The 26,080-nt window shown below is 39.0% G+C and overlaps 1 protein-coding gene across 4 annotated transcripts in view; it reads right to left on the reverse strand.

The window, feature by feature from the left end:
• Window positions 1-435: 435 nt before the first annotated feature.
• EHF (ETS homologous factor) overlaps window positions 436-26,080 on the reverse strand; it is a 31,813-nt gene continuing 6,168 nt past the window's right edge. For 2 of the 4 annotated variants that reach the window (XM_005500228.3, XM_065064883.1), the window contains 8 exons: window positions 13,075-13,174; window positions 10,358-10,603; window positions 9,996-10,055; window positions 7,393-7,461; window positions 7,239-7,301; window positions 3,937-3,996; window positions 1,548-1,743; window positions 436-761 (listed from right to left, as the gene is read on the reverse strand). In XM_005500228.3, the coding sequence (XP_005500285.2) occupies window positions 662-761; window positions 1,548-1,743; window positions 3,937-3,996; window positions 7,239-7,301; window positions 7,393-7,461; window positions 9,996-10,055; window positions 10,358-10,603; window positions 13,075-13,171 (891 nt within the window). In that variant the 5' untranslated portion in view covers window positions 13,172-13,174 and the 3' untranslated portion in view covers window positions 436-661. Of the gene's footprint in view, window positions 762-1,547; window positions 1,744-3,936; window positions 3,997-7,238; window positions 7,302-7,392; window positions 7,462-9,995; window positions 10,056-10,357; window positions 10,604-13,074; window positions 13,175-21,184; window positions 21,209-26,080 lie in introns of those variants that run through there. The other 2 variants (XM_065064884.1, XM_065064885.1) reach the window with 2 other exon arrangements.

Genomic DNA, 26,080 nt, shown 5'->3' on the forward strand with positions numbered 1-26,080 from the left:
CAAAAGAAGGTCCCAATGGTGGAGGTAGCATGGGTTCTGCAAATATATGCCAACAGCAACCTTTCAGACTCACTGCTCTCTGTAGCTGGGATAAGCTAATTGAAGAGGAACCCACCATCTAACTGAACACAAGCAACTAGAAGCCAGCAAGGTGTTATAACACTCAAAAATCAGAGGAGGGAAGAAACAAGTGATATTGGGCAATGAAATCTATGAACCAGCTGACTACAGATATGGAAGAAGAGTGCTTGGCTCAGAGATGCTTTACTGCTTCCTCCACTTATAGCCACTTTTTAAAGTGGATGATCATCCTAAATGCCCTAATATTTCTCTCCTTCCCTTTCCTTGCATGACTCATAAACCACATTATGCCTGTATGATTAAAAAAAAAAAACCAAAACAAACAAACAAAAAGATAAAAACTTCACAAGAAAGGAAAAATAATCGTCATTCTATAATGTTATATCACAGAAAACTGTGTACATTTTCTCCCCATACAGGACATACTTCAAATAAAATGATTTTAACACCAATAATGATAATGTTCCTTCTTCCCGACAGAAGTAGAATTGTTTTTTCACCCCAGTTTGGTACATAAATATAAGAAAATAGTCTTTGAATATCTACAGCCAGGTGTTTTAAATGTTATTTCTTGACATAGTTAATTCTCATTTTCTCTCCATCCACGGGCATTCTTTCCAAATTTATATACTAATCTCCGACCATCCACACGTTCCAGGATTTCTCTTTTATAATAGTATCTGTTAAAATTAAAAAAAAAAATATAAAAATATTTAAGATTAAATTCATCTACAGTCCTAAAAGGCCACTGCCAACTAGACAGTTCGTCAGCTACCTGAAAAGTCTTTGCTTTCTATTGATATATATATATACACAACACCTAAGGTTATTATAACTGAAAGACAAAGAGGTTGAATTCTTAGGTTGAATTTTCATCATATTTCAGGTCACAGAATATTGCCATATTTATTACATACTCTTATGAGATTTCATGGATTTTTCCAGATGAGACAGGATCTGAAATCAGACGAGGAAGGAATCTCAGCTTTCATTTAAAATACATTTTGAACTTTCACAGATGATGCAAAACTGCTCAAAACGTTAAAGCAAAGAGAAAATAAAATCCTCACATGGGATTTGTAAAACTGTAACTGTAAACAGTTAAGGGGTACGTTCAGTTTTTGAACATTGCTGGAAATAGCAAGGTCTCTGGCTATTACTGAGCCATTTAAGCCTTCCCAGTTCAGTAGCACATGAACTTTCAGCTTGATAAAACCATGTTTCCTTCCTACATTGGCTGTTTGGGTGGACAGCAACAGAATGTATATTGTATATATAACATGTATATTATACACAGGAGGGGAAAGAAAAGACATTACATTACAGTCTCAAAAATTAGTGTGAGAGACTCAGCTGTCAAAGACAGCAAGTGGTGCTGCTGACAATTCATTTTTAAGTCAACCAGGCTCTCCATCCGGGTAGTATATTTATGTGCCCCAGTCTTCTACAGCAAAATCTCAGCTCACCTCATAGCCCGGCTGAGTTTCTCGTAAGTCATGCTGCTGTTGTTTTTCTTCTTTCCCCAGAGCTGAGCCACAGCTTCAGATTTTAAAAATCTGAAGACACCTTCTGACCGGTCTTCCCACTTGATTAATCCTGGGTTTTTCTCAGGATTGAGAAGAATATCTCGAATAAATTCCCAAAGATGAGTTCCTCGAGGGTCTGAAAGAGGAAAGAGGGGCAGGAGGAAGGAGTGTCTAAAGATGAGGCTATGCTTGCCATTTTTATGTCATATTCTTACAGTGGGTCATCTACAAATGATGAGTATTTGATAGGGAGAAGCAGTAGTTCCTGGAGCACAGAAGCTCCACTTCAGAGATAAATAGGGAAAAGACACTGACAGTCTTTATACTAAGGCTGGACATGAGTGTCAGCCTTTGGCAGTCTGAGACTCATGGCTAGCTGGTAGGAGCCCCAGCAACCAGAGGGAGCAGAGTCAAAATCACCCACTGTCTCCTTCTGCCTTTGGCACTGTTTCTGCCCTGAATATAACATGTTTAAGTTTTCCTGTCATCTAATTTTCACCTTTTTTTCATATTCTTCTACAGCATGGCATGTACCCTGATATTATCGCGCAGTACATGAAATGACCAAGATAATTGTGAAACAGGGACTGAATCTCCGTGCATTTAAACTGACATGAGATGTAATTCCACATCAATGAATATTTGGTCCTAGGCAGACTTGAATAAGAAGGTGTAGAGTGGATAGAGTGATAGTGACAAAACTGGCTAGTCAACATTGTATGTAAAAAGGGTATAAAAAATTTTACTCTGATATCAAAAAAGGCAAAACCAGATTTCTAAGTTGAGCAGGCAGACCTTGCAGTTCAAGCACAAATCCATTTCACAGTTACTGTAGAGATGGCATAAGAAAACCCAGGAGAAAAAAAAAACAAAACAAAAAACTTCCAACAGGCCAGATGTAGTAGTTTATGAATGAAGAATAACAAACACGGTGACAAGGTGGGCTGGAAAGATAGCAGTCCTTTGGTCTGGCTTCAAAAGTATGTAAAGGTTTAGAACAAATTAAAAATGAAAGAAGCTACTCAAAGATGTAAAGCTAAACAGAAAACAGTATACAGTACAACGTGAGTAGAAGTAGATTTCAGACAACCAATCCATTGTTTTTCTTTGTTCTTATAGTTGTTTTCTAGAACCAACAAAATGTGGTGGACCTAGTCTATCTGGATATCATTTAACATACTCAGCAGATCATGATAGAGAACAGTACTGAAGAAATTGGAAATGTAGGGGATTAGCCCAGCATGCCAAGGCTGTGGTTGAGTTCTTAGAATCATAGAATATTTCAAGTTGGGAGGGACCTATAAAGATCATCGAGTCCAGCTCCCTGCTCCTCAGAGGGCTACCTAAAACTAAACCACATGATTAAGAGCTTTGACCAGATGCTCTTTGAACTCTGACCAGCTTGGTTCCTCCCTGAGGAGCCTGTGCCAGTCTCCAACCACCCTCTCAGTGAAAAAGTTTTTGCTAATGTCCAATCTGAATTTCCCCTGGTGAAGCTTCATTCTGTTTCCTCATGTCCTGTCACCGGTCACCAGAGAAAGGAGATCAGCACCTCCTCCTCTGCTGCCCTCCTTGAAGAAGTTGCAGACTGTGATGAGGTCATCTCTCAGTCTTCTCTTCAAATACTACAAAATGCAGTGAAGGACCAGTATTAAGATTTTTCTATTATAAATGGAGAATGACACAGGATGCAAAAGACATACACAAGGTATTTTCAGCATAAAAAACTCAGTAAAGTACACTAATGGAACTATGTCCAGAAATCACAATTATGGTAACCTACCTTCAGAGTCAAGTTGAATCAAAACTACTAGAAAAAATGGATGAGGGGGGTGGAAAGACTGTCATATCAGAGGAGAAGAAAGTGGCAAGAATGAGGGGCAGGTGTTGCTCTTGACACCATGTGTGAAAAGGTCTGCAAGGAGTTGCTGAGTAGGGTCTCTGGTGCATACTGCACCTGGCAGGTATAGGCACAAGCATGGCCATTCCCATGCACAGACCTTCTTGATTTAATCTTGGGTCCTCTCCATCATTCCTTTACTCCAGTCCACCAGCTCAGCTCAACATAAGGAAGAGGAAACTGGTTTCTGGTTGCTTCCCCATAAGCCCTCACTGATAAAAACAATTTGAAAAGTATAACAGTACTGAGTCAAAAATAACATGAGCAAACAGTACTAGAAGCAGTCAGATATTTGGAGGATTCAATCACAATAATGATCTAACAAGTTTTGTTTTCAAAATACCTCCTTTTCCCTCCCAAAGGTGATTTGCTTTAATGTATTTATTTACCTTCAATCAACCAACCATATAAACATGGATGTCAACTTACTGTGCTTCTTGGTGTGGGACTTTGGTGTATGATCTTGCAATTTTTTCACATCTGAAGAATCTGCAGAGAAGGAAAATGAAGCCTATTTGTAAATTTTATTAAAGTCTTTCCATTGACTAGCAGGTTGAAAGAAATAAAACCACAAAAAATTATTACCTCTTTTAAAGATAATAACTTTTCAGAAGGTAATCTAAGTGAGGAGGGAGAGAGTTTTGTTTTCTGTACTATATGTTAATTAGCACATTTCACAAAGAGACCATTGATGAATAAAGAATGAATGCAGAGGTAAACATTTGGCTTTTGAAACCTAAATTTGATTAACAAATACCTCACCTCATGTTATGTGTGAGAGAGAGAAAAAGAAGATGATGACATCTATAAAAGGAATCCTGAATTGTCTCATAATGTCTTAGTCTTTGCAGAAGCATGTATCTTTGGGGGCTTATTTGTTTCTGAAGAGATGATCTAATGTGAAATGTATGCACTGGTACTGATGCACAGAACACCTACCTACCTAAAACATAATGAACTGGCAAAATGTGGCTGTTTGGGGGAGGCGGGGTGAGTAAATGGGTTTGCACTGGTAGGAGTTTTGGCAGCTGGATGGGCATATATTTTTTCATGGCTCAGAGCCATAGAAACAAGCCATTTCTTATTGATGGTACTTTATCACTTGCAGCCAAACAAAGGAGGAATAGGGTTTCTGGCACAAGCATTTCTTCAGAAATGAAGAAAAGGAAAAGTTACTCCTGTTTATGACTGTAACCTACCTCACAGTCTGCGTGTTCAACCCTCTCACCCTCAAACCACAGCAGTCTGGATCACTCTAAGTCTTCTAAAATCCTGAGAGATAGTCCTGTGAGGGAGCCCCTTTGCTTTTCAGCATACTTTGTGCCTGAATTCCATAAAGCAAAGCTTTAGGTCCCACGCACATTTTCCCAGCTTCTATGAATGCATGATTATAATAGTTTTCATGGAAACTGGGTATTTGCATGGGAAAATGACTCACAGGAAATATTCATTTGCATAAAAACTTGTTGGATTTGTACAAGCAACTGTAATAACTGCATGTGAAAAGGTAAATGCAAAGCTATTCACACACTTGCTTTATTCATACATAACTGGCAACATAAACTGAATAGGTCAATGAGGATAAGCCTAACCTCCAATATTCTGTGCCTGACATAATTATTGTCCTTGACCCCCAAGCAGTAAATGCACTCTGAGTCATTTTGCCTTCTCACTCTCAAAGAGCAAGAACTAGCCTGAACCTCACTCGGCTTGCGGGGGGGAGGGGGGATAAATAAAATGAGGCTTATTTCACTGCCTTTTCTCAGATTATGATTCCCCTGATGTTATTAAAAAACTGTTGAAAGTCCAGATGAGGACAGAAGGACCCACCCAGTCCTTTATTTCCCTTCTTACATAAATTCCACAATTCACTTGCAAATGTCTGTTATGTTGCACTTAGCTGGAGACTTATTCTTGGAAATTCAGTTGTCTTCTGCCTAGATGGTGATTTATTCTGTATTTCAGCTGTGTAAATAATCTCCCGCATTGCCTTCACTCCTGCGTGGAGACCAGTTTCAAACATGCCATGTTAGGAGGCGAGGACCTGACATATTAAAATGCAGTTTCAACAAAGCTGTCTTGCAAAACTTACGACAAAAGGTTGCACAGTATTTGCATATGATTCAGGAATGAGCCATTTTTTACAGGATATACAAATTTAGCTTTCACAGAAGGCTGTGCCCTTGGCATGCCACCCTAGCTCTAGGCTCAAGCAGTCAGCAGGTAAACACACCATGCCAGGATCTTAACAGGTCCCCAGTCCTGTCAGAGAGCTCTGAAATCCTGGTAGCCATCTTGTGAGAGCCGATGGAAGCAGCAAAGGAAGTAAACAAAATGTTTGGTTTGGGTTTTTTAAGGTTTGGTGGTTTTCTTTTTCTGGTCAGGTTTTCTCTCTCTTTTAATTTTTTAAATTTACTGCTGAATGCATTAGTTGAAACCGTGTGTCATTTGGCAAGTCTGGCTGTGCTGGGAGGCTGGGGGATGCAGACAATGGGCAAGCACAGAGGCCGTGACTGCCACCTGGTTGCAGAGGCACAGGTTTACCCCCAATGCAGAGACAGCACCGTGAAGTGTGCTTTCTTTTCTTATCCTCCCATGACTTCGACTGCTTTCTCCTTCAGATCTGTTTGCTTAACAGCCTCCTAAGAAGGACCTGCCTTTCCTTCCCCCCTTTCTCACTCCCCTGACTCCTCTCCTCTCCTCTCCTCTCCTCTCCTCTCCTCTCCTCTCCTCTCCTCTCCTCTCCTCTCCTCTCCTCTCCTCTCCTCTCCTCTCCTCTCCTCTCCTCTCCTCTCCTCTCCTCTCCTCTCCTCTCCTCTCCTCTCCTCTCCTCTCCTCTCCTCTCCCTCTCCCTCTCCCTCTCCCTCTCCCTCTCCCTCTCCCTCTCCCTCTCCCTCTCCCTCTCCCTCTCCCTCTCCCTCTCCCTCTCCCTCTCCCTCTCCCTCTCCCTCTCCCTCTCCCTCTCCCTCTCCCTCTCCCTCTCCCTCTCCCTCTCCCTCTCCCTCTCCTCTTTTCCCACTTCCTCATTCTCTAACCTCTGCCTCTGATGCCTGCCCCCAGGACATGGTCCACAGAGCACCCCAATGTGTGTGGTCTGACTGCACTTCCACCGAGCACTACAGCAAATGGATTTGCTCTTTCTCCTCCTCTTCAGCAGGCAGATTGTATCTCTGCCTCATGAAAGCACTGTGGACAGGTGAAGAGGCATGCAGTGCCTGCCCTACTGTTAGCTGAGATGAGGTCCAGTATTAAACCCTTCTACTGGTGTAGTTGGGCAGAGCACTTGGTGCCTGCCCTAATGTTCCGCTGGGCTGACCCCAAACCTAGCAACTTACTCAGCATGAACCACTGGCTCACTAGGGAAAAGCAGCCATTTCTGGTGAGGAACATGGCACTCATTTGCCCATACTCAGCTGCACCACAGAAAGGTGTAGTGCAGCTGGAACACCTTATCTCTCTGACACTTATATCTTCCCCTTTGACTCAGGCACTTTAAAAGATATGCAGAGGTCACAGATTATTTTATCTTCTTTGTCTTTACAGAAAGAGGAGAGAAGCATCTATTTGAAACAAGCTATTGTAATAATGATAGCTAAAAGAGCTATCAGAATCAGTATTGCTTGGTTTAAAATTAATGGTGACTCAGTTTCAACCCTACAACAGAAGACCACACAGATGACAGCTCTGCGACAAGTGACAAACAATTAACACTATAATTGCTAGTTCCTTACCAGGAGGCTGGTGATTAATCATGGAAATCTGAGCACGACAGAATGTTTTACTATCCAATAGCTCTGTGAATTAAAAAGTGGACATTTAAAGTAATAGCCTTAGACAACAATAAAACCATCTCAGAAATACATGAAATACTGTGATGTTAGTTACCTACTGTGCTACCATAGCCACTGTCATACAGGTAATTATCTTCTTTCCAGGACACCATTAATGATGGATCTGAAGGTAAAGTATCAAAAGGAAAAACAGATCACTAAAAGAACATTTTTTAGCACAGAGGCAAATATTGAGCCCCAAAGGAATAAGAAATGAGAAAAAGAGGAAAAAAAACCCAAACCAAACAAACAAACAAAAACCAACAAACCAAACAAAAACAAAACAAACAAAAAAAAAGAGCTGTGAAGGGAACCAAGACATGAAGGGTCCATGTATGAAATTATATCCTTTCACTCAAATTACGGATGGGGTTTTGCATACTGAGGCAACAAAGCACCGACTTTTAGAAATAATGTAGTAGGCTCTTCAGTTCTCTGAACTGAATTCTCTGCCCCCGATGATTATGACAGTGCTTTGGTGCCATAGAGATGAAAGTGTTCTCAAATATCTAGTAAAATAGGAGGATGCTTATAATGATTCTAATTTCTATAATGGTGGAATTCAAAGGTCCCCTCTGAAACAGAGCTTCATGTGTATGTGTAAGCACATAGTGAGAAACATCAAAGCCTTATCCTAGATGAAGGGAAATTTTATTCCAGACATTTCGAGTCTCCATCCTTAACCTAAAAAACACTCTCATGATTAAAGAGGAATAATTTTTCGTCACAATCTGGTCAGATGGATCAACATAAACAGAGCAGAAGCATCATCTTTATGACCTATACATTGATCAGGAATTGCTTTCTTCAGAGTGCATTTTTGATGTCAGAAGCCTTAAAGCCCTATATTTTTCTTTTGAATCCAGGTCATAAATGGTGAGGTATAAAGTTCAAATCTAAATTTTTACTCAATTTTTGTATGTTAATAAAAATGAAATTAAAAAAAAAAAACCCAACCAAACAAAATCAACAACAAAAAAACCCACTCGACTCTGTTACAGTTAAATTATCATGTTTGGCCGACACTTATGACATAGGAATTTAGCAAGTATGCTAAATAATAGCTGCATGTTTGGGCACCCAGAGCTTGTGTTCCTACAGTATCATACCCCCTTTGTTTGCTTGGACACCTCATCTTCTTAATGCTGCCTCAGAAAACAAGCTTTGACTAGCCAAAACACTGGGAGACAGCTTGTCTCCCTGTTCTGCCATTTTTCAGCACTTGTCTTTGCAACCGTGATGGTCTGCTAGGATTATGCAGGCTTCCACTCTAAACCACCAGCCCCATTCCTGTAGGTTCACAAGAAGTCCCTTCCCCAGCGGCCCCAATCCACAGCACCTGCTTCTGCTCATGTAGAAACTAAACCCGCTCCTATGGTCTGTAGTCAGAATAACCAGTGCCCCATCATGCCACTCCTTATTCAGCCCAGCAAGAACCATTAGTTAGTCCTGGGCTATGACCTTTCCGGAATGTGCAGCTGAGGTACTTTGCATTGCACTGTATATCCCTAGTGGGAGAAGGAATCAATATTATACCAAGATCTCATAAACTGGGACTTAAAGAATTACTGTAGTCTCCTATATGGCAATCATTGAGGCTGATACATGCACACCACCCACATTACGCCAGTACAGGCAAGGAATGGACTGCGGATTGCAATGCTTGCCTGCTGCAAGAAGGTACATAGTGTCCCTGGCTGAAGAGGCTGGGCTCCTCTGGGTTACCTGAATAAACAGACTGGTAGTATTTATTGGAGACATGGCGTGCCATGAATCCGTATTCATTCTGCCAGAAGATATTAAATTGTGGCTCATGAACACACCAACATACAGAGAGGCTGACACTGGTGTGATAGAAAATGATTGGATATGTACAGAAGTGGTCCGGCAAAAGAACCAGGAAAATAATTGTGCCTGAACAGAAAGGCTGGACCGAGCTGGAGCTCTTTTTTTCATGACACGAAGTCCTGGAGAAAAGGGATCTAACTATGAACACACTGAGGGGAAAAAAAAAAAAAGCAAAAAAACAAAACACCTACCACAGGAAAAACACAGATTTGGTCAATCAAAAATACTACCTGTATTTCAGTTTCATTGAAACATGTGAAGAAATTGAAATATAACATCTTTTTTCTCTCAAAGTGTTTTTGTTTGGAAATTTCTTCATGTTTCAAGAATTAACAGCACTTCACAACAAAATATTTTTTCTCTCTAACTTTTTTTTTAAACTAAGAATACTGTGAAAATATTTTTTCTAAAGTCTGCTGAATGAGACGTACAATGAAGTCCTCTACAAAGCTGCACTCGCTGAGCACTGCAAACAATGACAACTATGAACATCAGTATAGACTGCAAAACTATGCCAACTATGAACATCAGTATAGACTGCGATACATCTATAGACTGCAAGACTCCAGATGTCTCCCAGGAAAAGTAGCCATATGCAAACTAAGAAACAGTGGTACTACCTAAAACTTAAAAAAGTAGTCGTTGACTGATATTTGTGTTACTTCTTTTATTTTGAGTCATCATTTTCCATTGTATTTTTTTGATATCTCTCTTGGAATTATATATATATATATATAAATATATCTATAGGAATGGACAGTTTCCTCTTTTTGTCACCATCAACCGACAAGCTACCAAACTGTTACTCACCTGTTTGCTCTGTCTTCACAATGACGTTATGAGATTGGTACATGTCACTTCCACACTGGCCTGCAAGAAAGCATATGGCGACTAGAACATGTGACAATGAGTACAAAAGAATCAAAGGTATTATCTCCAAGCAGCTACTGCTACAGCTGAGCCAGAGAGCTAATTTTGGAGTGGGAAATATACCCTTTCCCACAGTCCTTGAGGTGTTTTTTTTTATGGCATAGCTAAGCAATTTAGCAATACAGTGAGTGAGTTGTAAGCAAATGAGATCTGCCAGATAGGTCTCTGAGGAACATAACTGATTTCTGAATACCCTAGAATACAGAGCACTGTATGTGCATCTCTGCCTAAAATCTATTTACCATTCCATTTTAGGTGCTGAAGGTTGCTGTAAAGCAGTTGCCCTGCTGTCCCAGCTGCCTGAGTGAATTCCTGCAGGCTCATACTACACAGATGTTCCCCGTTGATATCAAACTCCTGGAAGGGTATGCAGTTGGCATCCAGTTGGTTGGTATCAAGGAGATGTTGCAGCCACTCCCAGACTTGAAACTTAGTCCAATACTGCGGGTGTATTTCATGCCACTGGGTTCCATAGAAGCTGCTGGACACTGGAAAAGAAAATAGGTACTTACTATATTTGTTATGACCATGGGATGATGTTGATGACAAGAAAGGTCTATAGGTGAATTGCATGCCCTGGAAGTCCACAGTTCTAGATTATTTTCTCAATCTTTGACACTATCTCAGTAGCTATTGCTAGAGAAAGTATTGCTACTTTTTTTACCTCAGTTTTCCAGTTAAAAACTGGTAATTATTGCATTACACCTCTCTTGGCAGATTGAGTATGTAGGAATTAATTGATTAATATTGGCTAAATAAACCAAAATGCGTTAATGGGAGATAGCTTACAGAAGGACTGTTCAAAAAGTATGTTGATTCTTTGGTTGGAAAATAATTTTAGTGCATCAGAAACTGATGGAAAAAGCCTTGCAAAATTCTCATAATGTGACATGGAAGTTTTCTTTGAATAATGACTTAATAAGGACTGACTAAGAGTTGTGGGATTCAATCAAAGGAAAAAAAAGCCAAGGCACTTTCATATTGCTCCACCATAAAAGCTTGTCAGTCTGGCCCACAACTTCCTGATAGAGCTCATGTTCTGATGAATGCGTATTATTTCTGTGGACAGATAAGATGATTTCTGAATCCAGTTGTAAAATCCATTTTTATTTATGGAAACTGTCTAATCTTCTTGTTAGGATGTCTGAATCTTTTCTTGGCAATCTTTTAAACTGTTCTCAGTTAGACGTCATTGCATGATGATAATTTACATGTGCAAATGAAAGAAATTTTATGTGGGGATAGGATAAATAGATAAGAGTAAAGGCAAGACTGCTTTGGTCTGCCCTCACAGAAGCACTGGCAAAAGGAGTTCAGTGCAATTCATTCCTTGGGAAAGGAGGACAATGGAGTATGTCAGGCAAAAACAGCAGTGTGAAAAAGTTCTCACAAGTTCATGAAGGATTTAGGGATGCAGAAATGAGAGATTGCAGAGGTGGTTGAATTATGGGAGGAGAAAATACTGCCAAGGCCTAGCTCTACAGTAGATGTGGCACCAGTCTGTTCTCAGTCTCCCCAAGAAAAAGATTACCCATGCACCTCGGAGAAATGCTGACAACAGTGAGTATTGCTAGAGGACCACAAGCAACAGAGTGGTCATGTTTTAGGAAATCTCTTCCCCTTAGGTCCAGCTAGATCTCAGGTTTCTTTGGCTGAAGTACAGTGCCCAGTGCTAGTTCTCAGGTAAACACAAAGAAGCTCCATCAGTTTCTTTGTCAATATTGGCCAAGAAGATCTGCATCAGTATTTTACCAAGTTTGCAGGACTGTTTCTCATCCTCCTGTTGAAGGATTTGGGGAGTGAGAGTGGGAACGATTAAGAGTGTGGTATGTCAGAGAATAAAGGTTTGATGGAGCCATCAAGTATTCCATGAAAAGGAGGTTGTTTTCTACTCCCATTAGTTCAGAATGGTAAAGAGATTTCAGAGGCCACTAGACTCCTAATGTAAATGGAGGGCCTTAAAGTGCGAGAGCAAATAAATAAAAGAAGGTGAAGCAATGAATGACTGTAGAGGATGGTCTGAGCTTTTGGCTTCCCATTCCTCTAAAACCTGAGTGAATCCTGAGGAGTTCCACACTAGAAACATGTAAACAGAACCCACCATTTTTGTTCATGAAATCCAGTGCAAAGTGAAACTCAGCCAGGGCTTTTTCCCCATGAATCTGTTACGGACAGGTCAGCACATTTATTAAGTGCACACTTCTGTATTTTTGTGTATTTAGAAATTACACATAAAAAAGAACAAGAGTTCCATTGAGTGAGTACCTTATTTGTAAGTTTTGTTGCAGTGTTTGGATTAGAAGGAAAACTGCAGTATGGATTTGTCTGTTGACTGAGATATAAAAAGAATTTAAAAATTTTATTAAACACTATGTAGATTTATGTCTATATCTGTATTATTATACTGAAACTGAAGATATATATGAACACATTTTCATATGTACAGTCAGATAATCAGAAAACAGTAAGAAAAAAACAGTTCTCAGATCACAGGCTATCTAGTGCTCTAGTGTCAGTCTAATTAGAAAGCTATCTAGCAATTTGAGCTGAAAAAGCAAACAGTGAAGGAGCTAAAAGACTCTTCCCTCAGAAAGCCAGAGGGGCGATTAGCATTGAACAGTAATGTTGGTTCAGAGAAGGAGTGAGGGATAAAGGTAAGAGAGAAAGAATTCTGGACTGAGGAGAGGGAACTTTCGGCACTTTCAAGACCACTAAATTCATTTTAAGAAAAAGAACCAATAAAGAAATGAACAATAAACTGGTCACTTTCAGAAACTTAGTGTTGTGAGTTCAGCTTTTTTACAAGTATGTAACAAATGGAAATTTTTCTTACCAGAAGTGAAACTCCAGTAAATTACTATTACTGAAAAATACTACTTTTACGTGCTTAAAAATACAGTAGCCTCTTCCCTCTGCCTCACCTCAAAAACATGTCTCAGAGCCATTGAATTCCTCCTACCATTGCACGTGGAATATCCATCTGTCCAGGAAGGCTGCTGGTGGAGTAAATTGCTGCTGGAATTGATACTCATTCTGCCAGTTCCTTCCAAAATCATGATCTGTAAGTGAATTGAACAGCTTGCTCAGTGAGTAATGTCTAGTCCAAGAGCTAAATGGCAAAAAAACCCTAAGCTAAAAAATCCACTGAAGTTGAAGTGAGGAAGACAATTCCACTTGTAGAAGATGCAACTAAAATCAAGAACATGTTGCCACAACCCCTTTTCCACTGCCACAAACTTTTCTTTTGATAAAAATTACCATGATTGATTTGCATATGCAAGAAGCAAGTTTCAACAGCTGCCCCTCCATAAATGAACGAACTGTAACCAGAAATTAAGCCGAATTAAAAGACAATGCCCTTGACAGAGCAAAACAGGAAAACTGCCATACTTTGAGAAATGAAATAGTAATAGTTTTTTTTCAGAAACTCCCTTAAACAAAAGGACCCATATGTTAATGCTACAGGGAGGTAATGTTACAGGGAATAACTTGTCAACTGACCTAGTTTCTTATCTAATCTGTGTCAGTGGTGTCCATAACACTTCTCAGTAACAAGTATCACAGATCAGACATTTCAAATGACCAAAAAGTTCAGACTGTCAAAGATCTTGTAAATGAGACAGTCATTGGTGTAACAGAAACAGCATTTTGGAGTGACACCACACCCAAGACAGTATTCCCTCTTCAAGGTGACAAAAACTTTCCTTTCCACTTAGCATTAGCACCATGAGTAAAACTTTCCTCTGTTTTATTTATGCTTTAAAAAATACCCAAAACCATTTAGGTGAAGTTTTAGAAAAATGTCATCTATTTATCACATGCTCAATCATTCCAGTGAAGGTATACAAAATTACCCAGTTACAAGTGCTTTTGATATTTTATATTATCTTTAAATGGTTTGAAGTTGCAAAGTTTAAAAATATAAATTATAACCACTAGACATTCTTCAAGGGTTTGGGAAAGTAATTTGTTAAATAGTATAAAGGCTTCAGATGGTTATCTTATATAAAAACACAGAAAAAAACTGTTAAAAATAATCTAAATTGAAAGCCACAAAGTCTGCAAAACCAAAACATTAGACATCAGGATGGCATGTGTGTGCAGCTAGAATTCACCGAATTCACCCTGGATTTAAAAAGAGGATGAAAAACAGAATGGACTTGTGAAGCTTAAACTCTTCGCTAACTGAAGCCAATGAGAAAACTTCCACTGAGAGCACAGCCTGACCAGTTTTGTAGAAGCTCATACCAGCAACTAGTTTGGTAGAAGAAAGAGTCAACAGAAACACTCGGAGTCTCCATTGCAAAGAATAGCCTGAAGATGTCTGGGGTTGCTGTTTTCCTCTGTCATTTAAAATAAATTATGTAACTTTTACAAGTCTCTCTTTCCTCCCCTCCATATATATATACTTAGAGAGGGAGAAGGAGAGAGACAGGTTACTGAGAATTGCTTAAAAAAACAAAGCCTTAGGAAGTTTATCACAGTGAATGGTGCTTTACATTATAATATAGTTCAGGGCCTTTTTGTAGCTATTTTTTTATTAACAGTTGGTTTCCACTCTTAACTCTAGCCATTCTGTGACTCAGTGACCACCAGCAAGGAGAACTGAAATTCTCATAGCAGGTTTGTGGGGGTATAAAATATTAACAATTAAAAGAGATACCTATTGTCCCACTCTGACCAAATAAAAGATGACTGCCATATCAGTCAGTATACTTATGCAAGTTAGAAGAGATGACATTTTTTTAGTCTCATGTTTAAGCTGAGTGACTTAGTATTGTGAGGTAGAAAGTGTAAGGAAGTATTTAAATGTCTTATTCTGAGTATGAAGGTGTCCAGCATATAAGAAAATGTAATTTATCTCATACTTGATATATAAGAACTTCTAAGCAATAATGCATGCTTGACAGTCAATACATACACTTCTGAGATTGTCCAGATTAATGATATATTAGATTATTTATTTAACTTGGGTTTTAATTATTTAAGACAATTAGGTATGAATGAATGAAATATTAATGATAAATGCCTTATTACAGTATCAAATAGAGATGAGGTAGAATATCATATATTCTGGGAAAACTATAGAACTTGAGGATTAGCAAAACACTCTTAGGAACTTAGTTTGGTAAAATTACTTATTAAAAACAAAACAGTATGCACTTAATACTGAATTTCAGCTTATCAATCTGACGTCACATTTTCAGAAGCCGTTTCAGAATTTTCAGAATCACAGAATGCTGGGGGTTGGAAAGGACCTCTGGAGATCATCTAATCCAACCCTCCTGCTAAAGCAGGTACACCTAGGACAGGTTACACTGGATCGTGTTTAGGCAAGTTTTGAATATCTCCAGAGAAGCAGACTACACAACCTCTCTGGGCAGCCTGTTCCAGTGCTCTGCCACCTTCAAAGTAGTTTCTCCTCATATTCAGATGTAACATCCTGTGTTTTAGTTTTTGCCTGTTGCCCCTCATCCTGTCATTGGCCATCACTGAAAAGGGTCTGGCCCTATTCTCTTGACACCCACTCTTAAGATATTTATAAGAACTGATAAGATCCACTCTCAACATTCTCTTGTCCAGACCCAGCTCTCTCAGCCTTTTCTCATAAGAAAGATGCTCCACACCCCTAATGATCTCTGTAGCCCTCCGCTAGACTGTCTCCAGTAGTTCCTTGTCTTTCTTGACCTGGGGAGCCCACAACTGGATGTGGCTTCACTAGAGCAGAGTAGAGGGAGAGGATAACCTCCTTCAACCTGCTGGTCTCAGTCTTCCTAACTCACTCTAGGATACCATTGGCCTTCTTGGCCACAAGGGCACACCGCTGGCTCATGGTCAACCTGTTGTCCGCCAGTACTCCCAGGTCCTTCTCTGCAATGCAGTTTTCCAGCAGGCCCACCCCTAACCTGTTTGGTACATGGCGTTATTCCTCCCTAGGCATAAGACCCTACACTTGCTTTTGTTGAACTTTATTAGGCTCAACTCTCTAGCCTGTCACAATGATCTGTTCCATCATCTTTCCAGGGATGGAGGTAAGGCTGACCAGCCTGTAGTTTCCTGGGTTCTCTTTCTTGTCCTTTTTGATGACTGGAGTGACATGAGGTGACAATGGAGTGACATTTCAAGTACTGTGTTATGTGATTTTGTCTTCTGCAACTTCTGCAGTTTCTGGAATTCTACATAATTTTCATGCCTAATACTTGTGTAAATAAAAATGTGTCTGAGAAAATGTGTGCATATGAACTGAAACATTTTTTGTGTTCAAGTTCCTGTATAATTTTGCCCTGAAAGTTCAGTTCAGATAAACTATTGTTTTTCTTTCTTCATAACTATTGAGGTGAATTTCCAAACCAAAAGATCCTTCAACACTTTGATTCAGCAACTGAAGTTAAGGATAGTTAAATAAACCATGTCATGTGTCTTGCACAGTTTTTCCGCCCCAGCAGTAACCAAAACCAATATGCATTAGTGATCTGAGGAGAAGCACTCTCACAGCATTTTGTCTAGGTTTGGATTTCAGTTATTTTCCTATAAAACCTTCTTTACCTATCACAGTTTAGCAGACAAATGCTCTTCACAGTATCCCTAAAAACATTAAGAATAGTTTCAGGTAATGTGCATGGAACTTCCTTTACAAATTAATCAATCAATCCATCCATCCAATTTTTGAAAGCTGTATAAGTTATCTCAACCAGAACAACTTAATTCATTTCCAGTATCACCCATGGAAACAATTGTGCATAAAAGGAAGAATTTACAATATGACATTAATCACAAGAACAGGACTGGATTTATCTTTAACCCAAACTTTCCCAAATTTCTGTGTATTATTAAATGTACTAGGGTTTTGACAACTTTCAAGTCACTTCCTTTATCTTAATGCAATGGTGTTCCTTGCTTGGAAATTATTATAGCTCATTGTTCAAGGTGAGTATAAAGTCCCACACCCTCATTGGAAGTGTAGAGTATGATGCTCATTTTCCCTATGAAAACTAAACTGTGATTTTTTATATTTCATCCTGTATATGCCTTTCTTTGATACAAGTTCATGACATCTATGCTTATAGCAGTGTCTCATCCCATATTTGGAAAGATTTTGAGTCAGGATGTTGGAAGGGAAGTGCTCTTCACTAGTTTAGGGCCAAATCCTCAAATCTCCCTTATGTACAGACAAACCTGGTTAGAGGGTGTGAAGCCTCAAGGGGAAGGACACATAATATGTTCAGTTTTCTTTTAATCACATGCCATGTATCAAAGTGAATGATGGAACTAATGAAGCCTGGTTTCCTATGAATGTGTATCTTGTGGTTGGATTCTCTAGTGTCTAGTAAGATGTGAGCACTGATTGAAGTTTTTCCCATGGTTTGGGTATTCATAACACCTCATTGTCTCAAAGCAGTGAGCTCAAGCTTCACTCTGTCTTTCAGATGCAGCATTAATAGATCTTCCTCCTGTACCTGGCAGCCAGTTTTCATTAATCCTGTAAGAACTCATATCTTTGGGACTTCTACCCCATATCAAATTTAATTAAAATTAGTGATGGGACTCAAAGATTGTTACAGGCTGAATGCAAAAGCCAATACACAGACAGAATAACCACAAAAGCCTCACTTCCTCAGGCAACCATGTTAAAAAGGGATTCTAGCTACGCTGAGATTTTGGAAAACTATATAAAGATCTTGAGATCTGTCTCTCCATGAACACAGTACATCATAAATGAAAGCACACGTGAAATATCATATGTGTGTATACACACACGTGTTTATACACACACATATGCTTTTGTGTGTGTGCGTTGCAGGTATTTGTACACACATTTCCATTATTTTCCACTGAAAAGGAGCTGTCTCTGGAGTATAATCTTACAACATTGCACAGTCATGAGCGGAAGCAAATAACACTTTATTCAGTCAGTAAGGTTAAATACAGTTGTGCAGTGGTGTTCAGCAACATTCTTTCAGGAGAGAGTCCTATGAGAATGGATGAATGCATTTTAAAAAAATATCTTTCACCTATATGCAATACATCAGGTGGTATTCAAAGACCAAACCCTGAAGGCCTCTCTTAGTGAAAGCTCTCACTGGAGTCAGGAGGAGCTTTGACCAAGCCGCACACAACCCAGCAACTTGGCAGTAACAGGATGTTATTTGCTGTGTTCATCTGGTATTCCTTGACTGACTGAGAAAACGTCAGTGATGGAAAGAGCAAGGAGCCACAGCCTGCCCATGGAGTAAATCCAGCATTGCAGAAAGATATATTTACAAATCCTTGAACCTTGAACACTGTATACTGCAGTCTATGCAAATTATTTTATTGCGTTACAGGTGTGCTCTAATCTCCATTTTCACTTTCAACCCAATGAGTCTTAATATCCAGATAATGAGTTTCTCCTTTCTTTGAGCCAGAATCTTTCAAGAACGGTTCATAGTAAATGACAGGAAAATGCTGAACACAGTATGAAAGTCATATGAACAGTAGAGAGAAAACGTGAATCCTAAAGCACTACAATCAGAGTGATTGTTCTGACATGGATTTGTATGGCTGCTCATGTTACAACACTGAACGGAGGGTCTCATTTATTACAAATATGAGGGGTGTGGATCCCATAAGGGAAGGGGGCCTACAGCTTTCTGGTTTGTAAACTATATACTCCATGGAGAAAAAAAAATGTCTAAGACAAAACTGATTGAAACTATTAAACTTTTACTCCACCCGTAAGTTATGCAAAGTCTGAGAGTAACTTCTAGCTGAGACAAGCTCAGCGCAGCTCCTCCTGGCGTATCCAAAAGGTTGGATCTCTTTTGGACTGTTTGCCTATGGGAGGCTTCCCCATTTTTCCCCTTTTACCATCATGGATGAACTTCAAATGTACATTTCACCTAGGCCTATTTTCTTTGAAGTATATTATGTACACAGCGAAGACACAATCACTGCTTTTCAGGGCTTAGAGTTTGTACAACAAGTATCTACAGAGTCTGTTTAGTATTTTAGATTATTACTGCACCCTGGATTACAGTCAAGCACTTAAACAGCAATCTAAAAGAAAAGATAACAGGTAATAACTGCAGCTGCAGAGGAACAGAATCTGGATTTTTCTTGAAAAATCAAAAGACAATGAAGTGAGCCGAGTTATCAAGACACCAGAAACAAAGGACATTTACAACAAAGCAGGTGGGTCTGCTTTACACATATGGTTACTTCAGAAACATAATTGTGTTGTATTTGTAATGCGAATGATCAATTAGCTGCTTTAAATTCCAGCTACCTGTTTTACATCTCCAGTGGAGGCAAGGGCAGGCACAAACAGAATATATTAATGTTGCACGTTACCATGTGTTTTGAGTCCTTTTTTTTTTCTTTTTCTTTCATTTAATGTGTATTACTACCAGGGTTCCAGGGTCATATTCTGAGCTAGTATGCCAATACATACAGTTATGGCTGACCCTAAGATTTCCCTATGATCTCTGTCTATTTTGCAAAGGTCTTGGCTTCATCCTTGGTGTCTGTGCCAAGCTCCCAGATAAGATACCATCCCTGCCACAGCTCACTTTCAGATATGACCTTTTCTGCAATATGTTAGTATCTCTTCTGGCCATTTAGATCCACATGTAGCCATTTACACACTTCGTTGTTTCCATCCCTTTGTTTTAGTGCCAAAAAACAGAGAGAAGCCTCAAAAGAAACAACTCATCTTCAGGCTGGTTACTGGCAGAGATCCACTTCACAACAGAAAGCTCAACTTTGGGCCTCTTGGATAAGATCTGCAAGGTGTACCATTCAGATTGACTGCCTATGCAGCTTGACCTGACTGACAATAATCTCAAGGCTCACCACTAATACAGTTGCAAACATGGTTTCCAGATTCTTTGAAATGTTTGAAGGAAGTTCACATGAAGAAGCACTATGATCACACTCAATATTTGTTGTATAACATACTGAGTGTTTGATCCATTTTGCTTTTAGTCCATCATCGTGCCTTTGGGCCACAGTAACAAAATGTGTTTACAGAATCACATTGTGAGTGTGAAGTTCAAGGAATCATTTTTATAAGAACATCTTCTAAAGAGTATCCAAAACTCTTTGTATCCAGGCTTCTGGTTCGGGTCTTTGGGGCCAATTTTGTTCCCTTTCTACACCTCTCTGAACTGCACATTCCTATGCTTCTGTATTTTTTGTGTATACAGCTGTGGTTCATATGCATAAATCCATCTTTGCACGTGCAAAACTAGCTCTTGGTGAGCTTTCAGAGGCTATATTGAGACCTTGATCATTTACTGTTGTAGGCTTTTGGAAAGGAAGAGTTGCATATATTCTTTTGTTTTCTTTGAACCTTGCATATTAAGTGTATACATGAAGGTAAACTGAAAGATCACAAAAAGGAAGATGAATACAAAAGGAGCATTTAACATTTACCTACATTACAGATAGGATCATGATAAACAAAATCAAATAAAACTTGATTGGAATCTTTTATTACTAAAGATCTGATTTTCATGATGCACTACATGGTAACTTTTATAGGATATGTGGTGGTTGCTTGGACATGTTCGTGTGGATGCTTAAAAATATTGCATATATATTTTAACTAAAGAGAAGCTGGGTAGAAAAGTTAGGATCTAGATCTGTATCTGAGCTGTTCCTCCTGCTCCAGGGTTTGGTTCTTATTTCTCTTTTAATGATGTAATTTCAAGACAAAACCATAGTTCTGTGTCCTTTTTGAGAGAGAAGAAAGTTCACTTTATGATTAAGAAAAAGATTTTTTAAAAAATTACTTGATGATACGCAAAGTCTCATAGGTTGTTTTTTCTCTGACCTCTTTTTTTCCATGATTAACAAACTAATATGAACTTCAATTTTCAAGGTACTCATAAAAAGGGAGAATTTTAAGAGATTTTGTTTGTTTGTTTGTTTGTTTTTTAAATCAGAAGCAAACAGAAGGCCAAGTGTGAACAGAGAGTCCTCAAGGCATAGATGTGTCTAACAGTGGTAACCACCAAAGGTTGATACTTCTGCAAATTTTACCTATAGTTGTGCTACCTTAGCAGAGGAAACAGTGAACTGGAACCTACTGCTTAGTAAGGATCCGGTGTTTGAGATCCATGCTTCCTTGTCACATCACAGGCTAGATGTGCCTCTTCATGACATGACACTGGGTTTTGAATATGAAAACAATAATATAATCATTTATTTTACTGTCAAAAAGCTCATTCTTCTCTTGCAGAAAACCTGTGATCTGTTTCTTACTGTTGGATTTGCTAGTCATGGAGCTAAGACAAAAGCAAGCCAAGAAAAGGTTTTATTTCTTGTGATAAATGTTTGTGTCATTTTTGTACTGACATGTCCTTAGAATGTTTGGAACAAGTAGATATATCAGCTAAAAACTGGGGTGGGGTGGGTGGGGGCTTTTTTCTTTTTTGATTCTTTGGAGTTGGCGCTGCAAAACATGGCTTTGACCAGTGTGTGGCATTCCTTTCATTAGTGTCTGCACCGCCTCAGCAAGTTCATGATAATTTGGGTCAGCCATTTTTCCTGAATATTTAGAAGTCATTTGACATAGATTTATCATGTAGCCTCAGGGATACAGTCTTGGAAAACATAGTAATGGGAAAAACTACCTTTGCTCTTTAGTCTTCTTTCATCACTTAATACCACACCTCATGGAACAGTTCCACACCTTCTTTCATGTCCTTCCTATCTCTCTGGTACATCCTACTTCTATTCAGGAGCCAGCTCATCTAACTAATCTCCTTTTGCTAAATACCTTTCTTTTTCTTACAATACACTGAACATACAAATGGCCAAAAAGCACTCTAGATGCCCCTGTAGCTTGACAAGCCACATGTTTATGATTAAGCAAGAGCCTCATCAGTTAACAAAATATTACCATCATGTTCTAACACCTTCTCCTTTTCCCTTGGCTCCAGCTCCCCAGCCACTACCCTCTACCTTCCATGACAGCTTGTCTTTGCATTGCATTAAACACTAACAGCATATTGAAGGAACTGCTTTCCATACTGCTGATGTAGCCTGTGAAACTGTTCAGTTATTAGTGAATAATGACAATAATAACAATAATTTTTGTGTTTGTACTCATATTTGTCTCTCAAGCACTGAAGTCTTTCTAACATAACAGCTACTCAGATATAGAAATTCTGACATATGCTGCTGCAGCAACCAATATTTCATGAAGAAGTTTTTTTTAATCACTCTCACCATCAGAACTTCTCTTATGGGACTAGTCTGGTTTTCAACAGCAACAACCTCTAATTTGCCTAGTTCCAAAATAAAAAGATCCTTTTTTTCTCTTTTTCTTTTTGTAAGTTCTGTTTCATACATTTTGTTTTTATAAAGTGCACCTGCTTGTAAACTGCAGGTTTCCTATTTGACGCTGGTTTCTGAGTGAGAACAGAATAAGAAATGTGAGATGGAGACTAAAACCAGGAAAGTGTCTTAGGATGCATGGAAATTTTGCCATTAGGACTATTATTTCTTGCATGAATTGATTCATTCAATCAACAAAATAACTACCTTTCCTCATTAAATACATGAGTGGTACAGCACAAATTAACTAGGATGGGGCATCTGGAGTTTGAGCCTAAAGTGTTTTATCCCAAACTAGGTAGCATGTGGCCTGACTAACCTAGTCAATAGCAGTGTTTATACATTGTTACAACCCACTTCCTGACTAACCACAGTCTGATCACACTTTTGCTGGCATGATAACAAAAGAATATTTCAAGGAGGAGACACAGCAAAGGCAGTGCAGGGCTCATGGTGGGAAGGATCATCTGTGTGGCTGACAGGGAGAGTTTATATGGCTGACTAATAACTCCTCTGCCTGGGTCAGCCATGTTCCCTAATGCAAGCTGTGACTCGCCAATCCCATCTCCATGATAACTACAGCCAGGATGCCTAGTCCCTCTGCATTCTTCTCCAGACTACCGAGTATCTCAAGGTGGGCAGCTGTTTGCAAAGGAAAGTGTACCTAAGGAGGTGGCTGTAACTGAAATAGTGCAATGGAGCTCACTGACCCTGTTTCAGAAACCTGCTCTCAGACCATGACTTTGACTGTCATTCAGGCTTGCACGTTTGTGTGTTTTTAGTTAACATTTGTTTGGAGCTCAGCTGTATCCATGTGGTTTCTTTATATTTTATTTGTTGTGTAAAGAATAAGAGATTGCAAGACCATTGCTCTGGTATCCCACTACACTGGCTGCACAAGAGCTGTATGCTTAAACCCTGGGTGTAGCAGCAGGCTCACTGAACCCATGCACCCGGTGCTTCAAGGAAGCTCTGAGCCTCCTGGAGCCACATGACACTGGGACAGTAGATGACACACATGCTGAGGCTTATTTATGTGCCCTACCTTAATTAAAATAAAACAGAAAATGGAGGGAATTAATTTGCCTTGCTCTTGAGATATCTTCTATAAGTAAGGCAAGAAGCTGTGGGAAACATTTGCACAATTTTGTAAAATACAAGAACAGCTTCCTCCTCTTTCCTGCATGTAGTTAGAGGAGCCAATGCTTCCATGGCATTGCTTCTTCTCACCTGGCACAGCAAGAGCTGCCCATCCTATTTCCATTGATTTCTCCAGCGGCTGCATTGAACAATACAATGGAGTATTTATGTGCCAGTGTTAGGAGCAGGTTATTAAGTAAAACCCACCGTAAATAGAGCCGTTGATTCAGTTGCTGGCATGGCCCTCTGTTATCTTCTCAATACCTCCCAGAGGGTATTGGTCTTACCCTTTCATTTGAGTTGGCAGCAGAGTTATTTTTTTGCACCTGCTGCTCTACTCTGATAACAACACGGGTCAGCTTTGATTTGTTGGAATATAAACAAAAGACTAAAGCCAAGCATCTGCCTTAACAGCCTGGGCCGGTTTGACGACAGAGCTTTTCCCAAAAGATTTTGTACAAAAGTACTTTTTTGATTGTTACTTGAACTCTCTCCCACTTCATAAATAGTCCTTTTCTACAGAATAGCCTGGTGTTGGAGAACAGCTCAATACCACACTTTTCCACCAACTGAAACCTCAACAAGTCAAAGTAATATGCTGTTCTAAGGCTGAAGTCAGAAAAGGTGTCATAAAAAATACATAAAGAAAATTCAGCTGAGAAACAGTGGTTCAAAAATTAGCAAGAAAAAACAATAAATTAAGTGTAAGCAGTAAAGGAACATTTTTGAGAGATAAAGAAAACCTGAAACACTAAGAAGGTTTGTTTTCCCATATGAACCCACACACACTCCAACCCTTGATCTGTTATTAAAAATAATAAAATAAAATAAAATAAAATAAAATAAAATGTCCATGAGAAGTAGGTACTTAACTGGGAACGAGGGTGCTTTTAAGTTATTCTGAAAATTCAGCCTATAGGGCTCATCTACTGTTAAAAACATCTTCAGTGATGGAATAACTCCTGAAACACTGACAACCATAGAGCAGAAAAGGAAGAGTCCACACAGACAGCGAAAGCAGTAAAAGCACAGAAATGAAGGGAGGAACTAGCATTACCTCCTCATTACAAATAGGAAAATCGAGACACAGGGGTGAGATGATTTGCTTAAGTCATATAACAAGTCAATGGACAAGCCGGTCCAACTCATATCTACCAGCTCAAGCTCCATTGTTATCCATTGCATCACATCACCAGTAAAAAATTCAACATGTGGATGATTTAGGATGATCATGTGTTTTTCTGAAGGCAAAAAGAAGATATAAAGTAAGGGAAATAATTTTCTATTAAAAAGAGACCTGTAATGACTGAATGTGCCTAGTAGAGATTTGAATGTAAAGTTAACCAAACAATTAAATCTACACATGAAGTACTAAATTAAGAAGACACCTTGACCTATGTGTAATCCTTAAAATGAGCTAAGTAGAGCTGTAGCTATTTGGCTATTTCAAAGCTTTTTTTTTTTTTTTTTTTTTTTTTTTTTTTAATAATCTCATTGAAAGAAAGGAATTTTAAAAAACAAGTTTCGTGGCAACAGAGAGGGAAGGTCCCAATCCCAGTCAACTAAGAAGTAAAAACCTATATTCAAGTTGTCCAAGTAACAAAAGTGCAACTCATCCCATTATGCAAAATTGTTTATTAAGAAAATAAAACAAAAATCAAATACCAAACTAAGACAGTACTGCAAACAAGCAGTAAAGTCACGAAAGAGCAGCTACACTGGAAGTAATAAACTTGCCTAACATGGCTGTTGTGCAAATGGTTACTAGAGAACCCTCTGCAGAGCCTCATCATAGCAATCCTGAAATGCAGCCTCTGAGGACTACCAGATTTGACTGTCTCAAATGTTACCTAGGATGGGAAGTTTGCAGTCCTCTTCCTCTTCTTTCCCTGATCACTGCTGTTCCCTCTCTTCCTCCTTATTTCTTCTATTAATATTTTTTAAATTTTTATTTCATTTTTTTTCCTCTCTCATTTTTTGCTGTCTACTTAGTCAGACTGGCCGACTTGGCCAAGGAACCTTCTTTCAAACACCATCATAAGCTTGTAACCAGTAAAACAGGCAAAAACATAATCTTCAGTCATCTACCTGTGGCATAAGAGTGCCAGGTCTTGCAGCAACTGTGAAGTTTGTGGCTGGTCTCTAGGATGGAAGCTGGAGGAGTCAGAAACAGGGGAAAAAAGCTCACTTCCCTCAGTTCTTTTTACTCCCCTGTACAGGTATATATCTTACTTACTCCTCAAGGTAACTAGAACAGGTTCCACCAACAAAATCAATAAAAATATTTCCAGTCTATTTCAAACAACTATTTTCTTCAAAAGAATATTTATTATCATGTGAATTATAGCAACTTTAACATTGTTCTAGGAAGTAGAGATCCTTATAAAAGATATTTTCTGGTGCTGGGGAGTTTTTCTTATTTTATTTTTACCTTTAATGATTAAATCTTCAGAAGATTTTTAATATTGAAGATGTGTCAGGCTGATACCTTGGTTCTAAATGGC

The sequence above is a fragment of the Columba livia genome, chromosome 5, assembly GCF_036013475.1.
Source record: "Columba livia isolate bColLiv1 breed racing homer chromosome 5, bColLiv1.pat.W.v2, whole genome shotgun sequence".
In the NCBI taxonomy this organism is placed as follows: Eukaryota; Metazoa; Chordata; class Aves; order Columbiformes; family Columbidae; genus Columba; species Columba livia.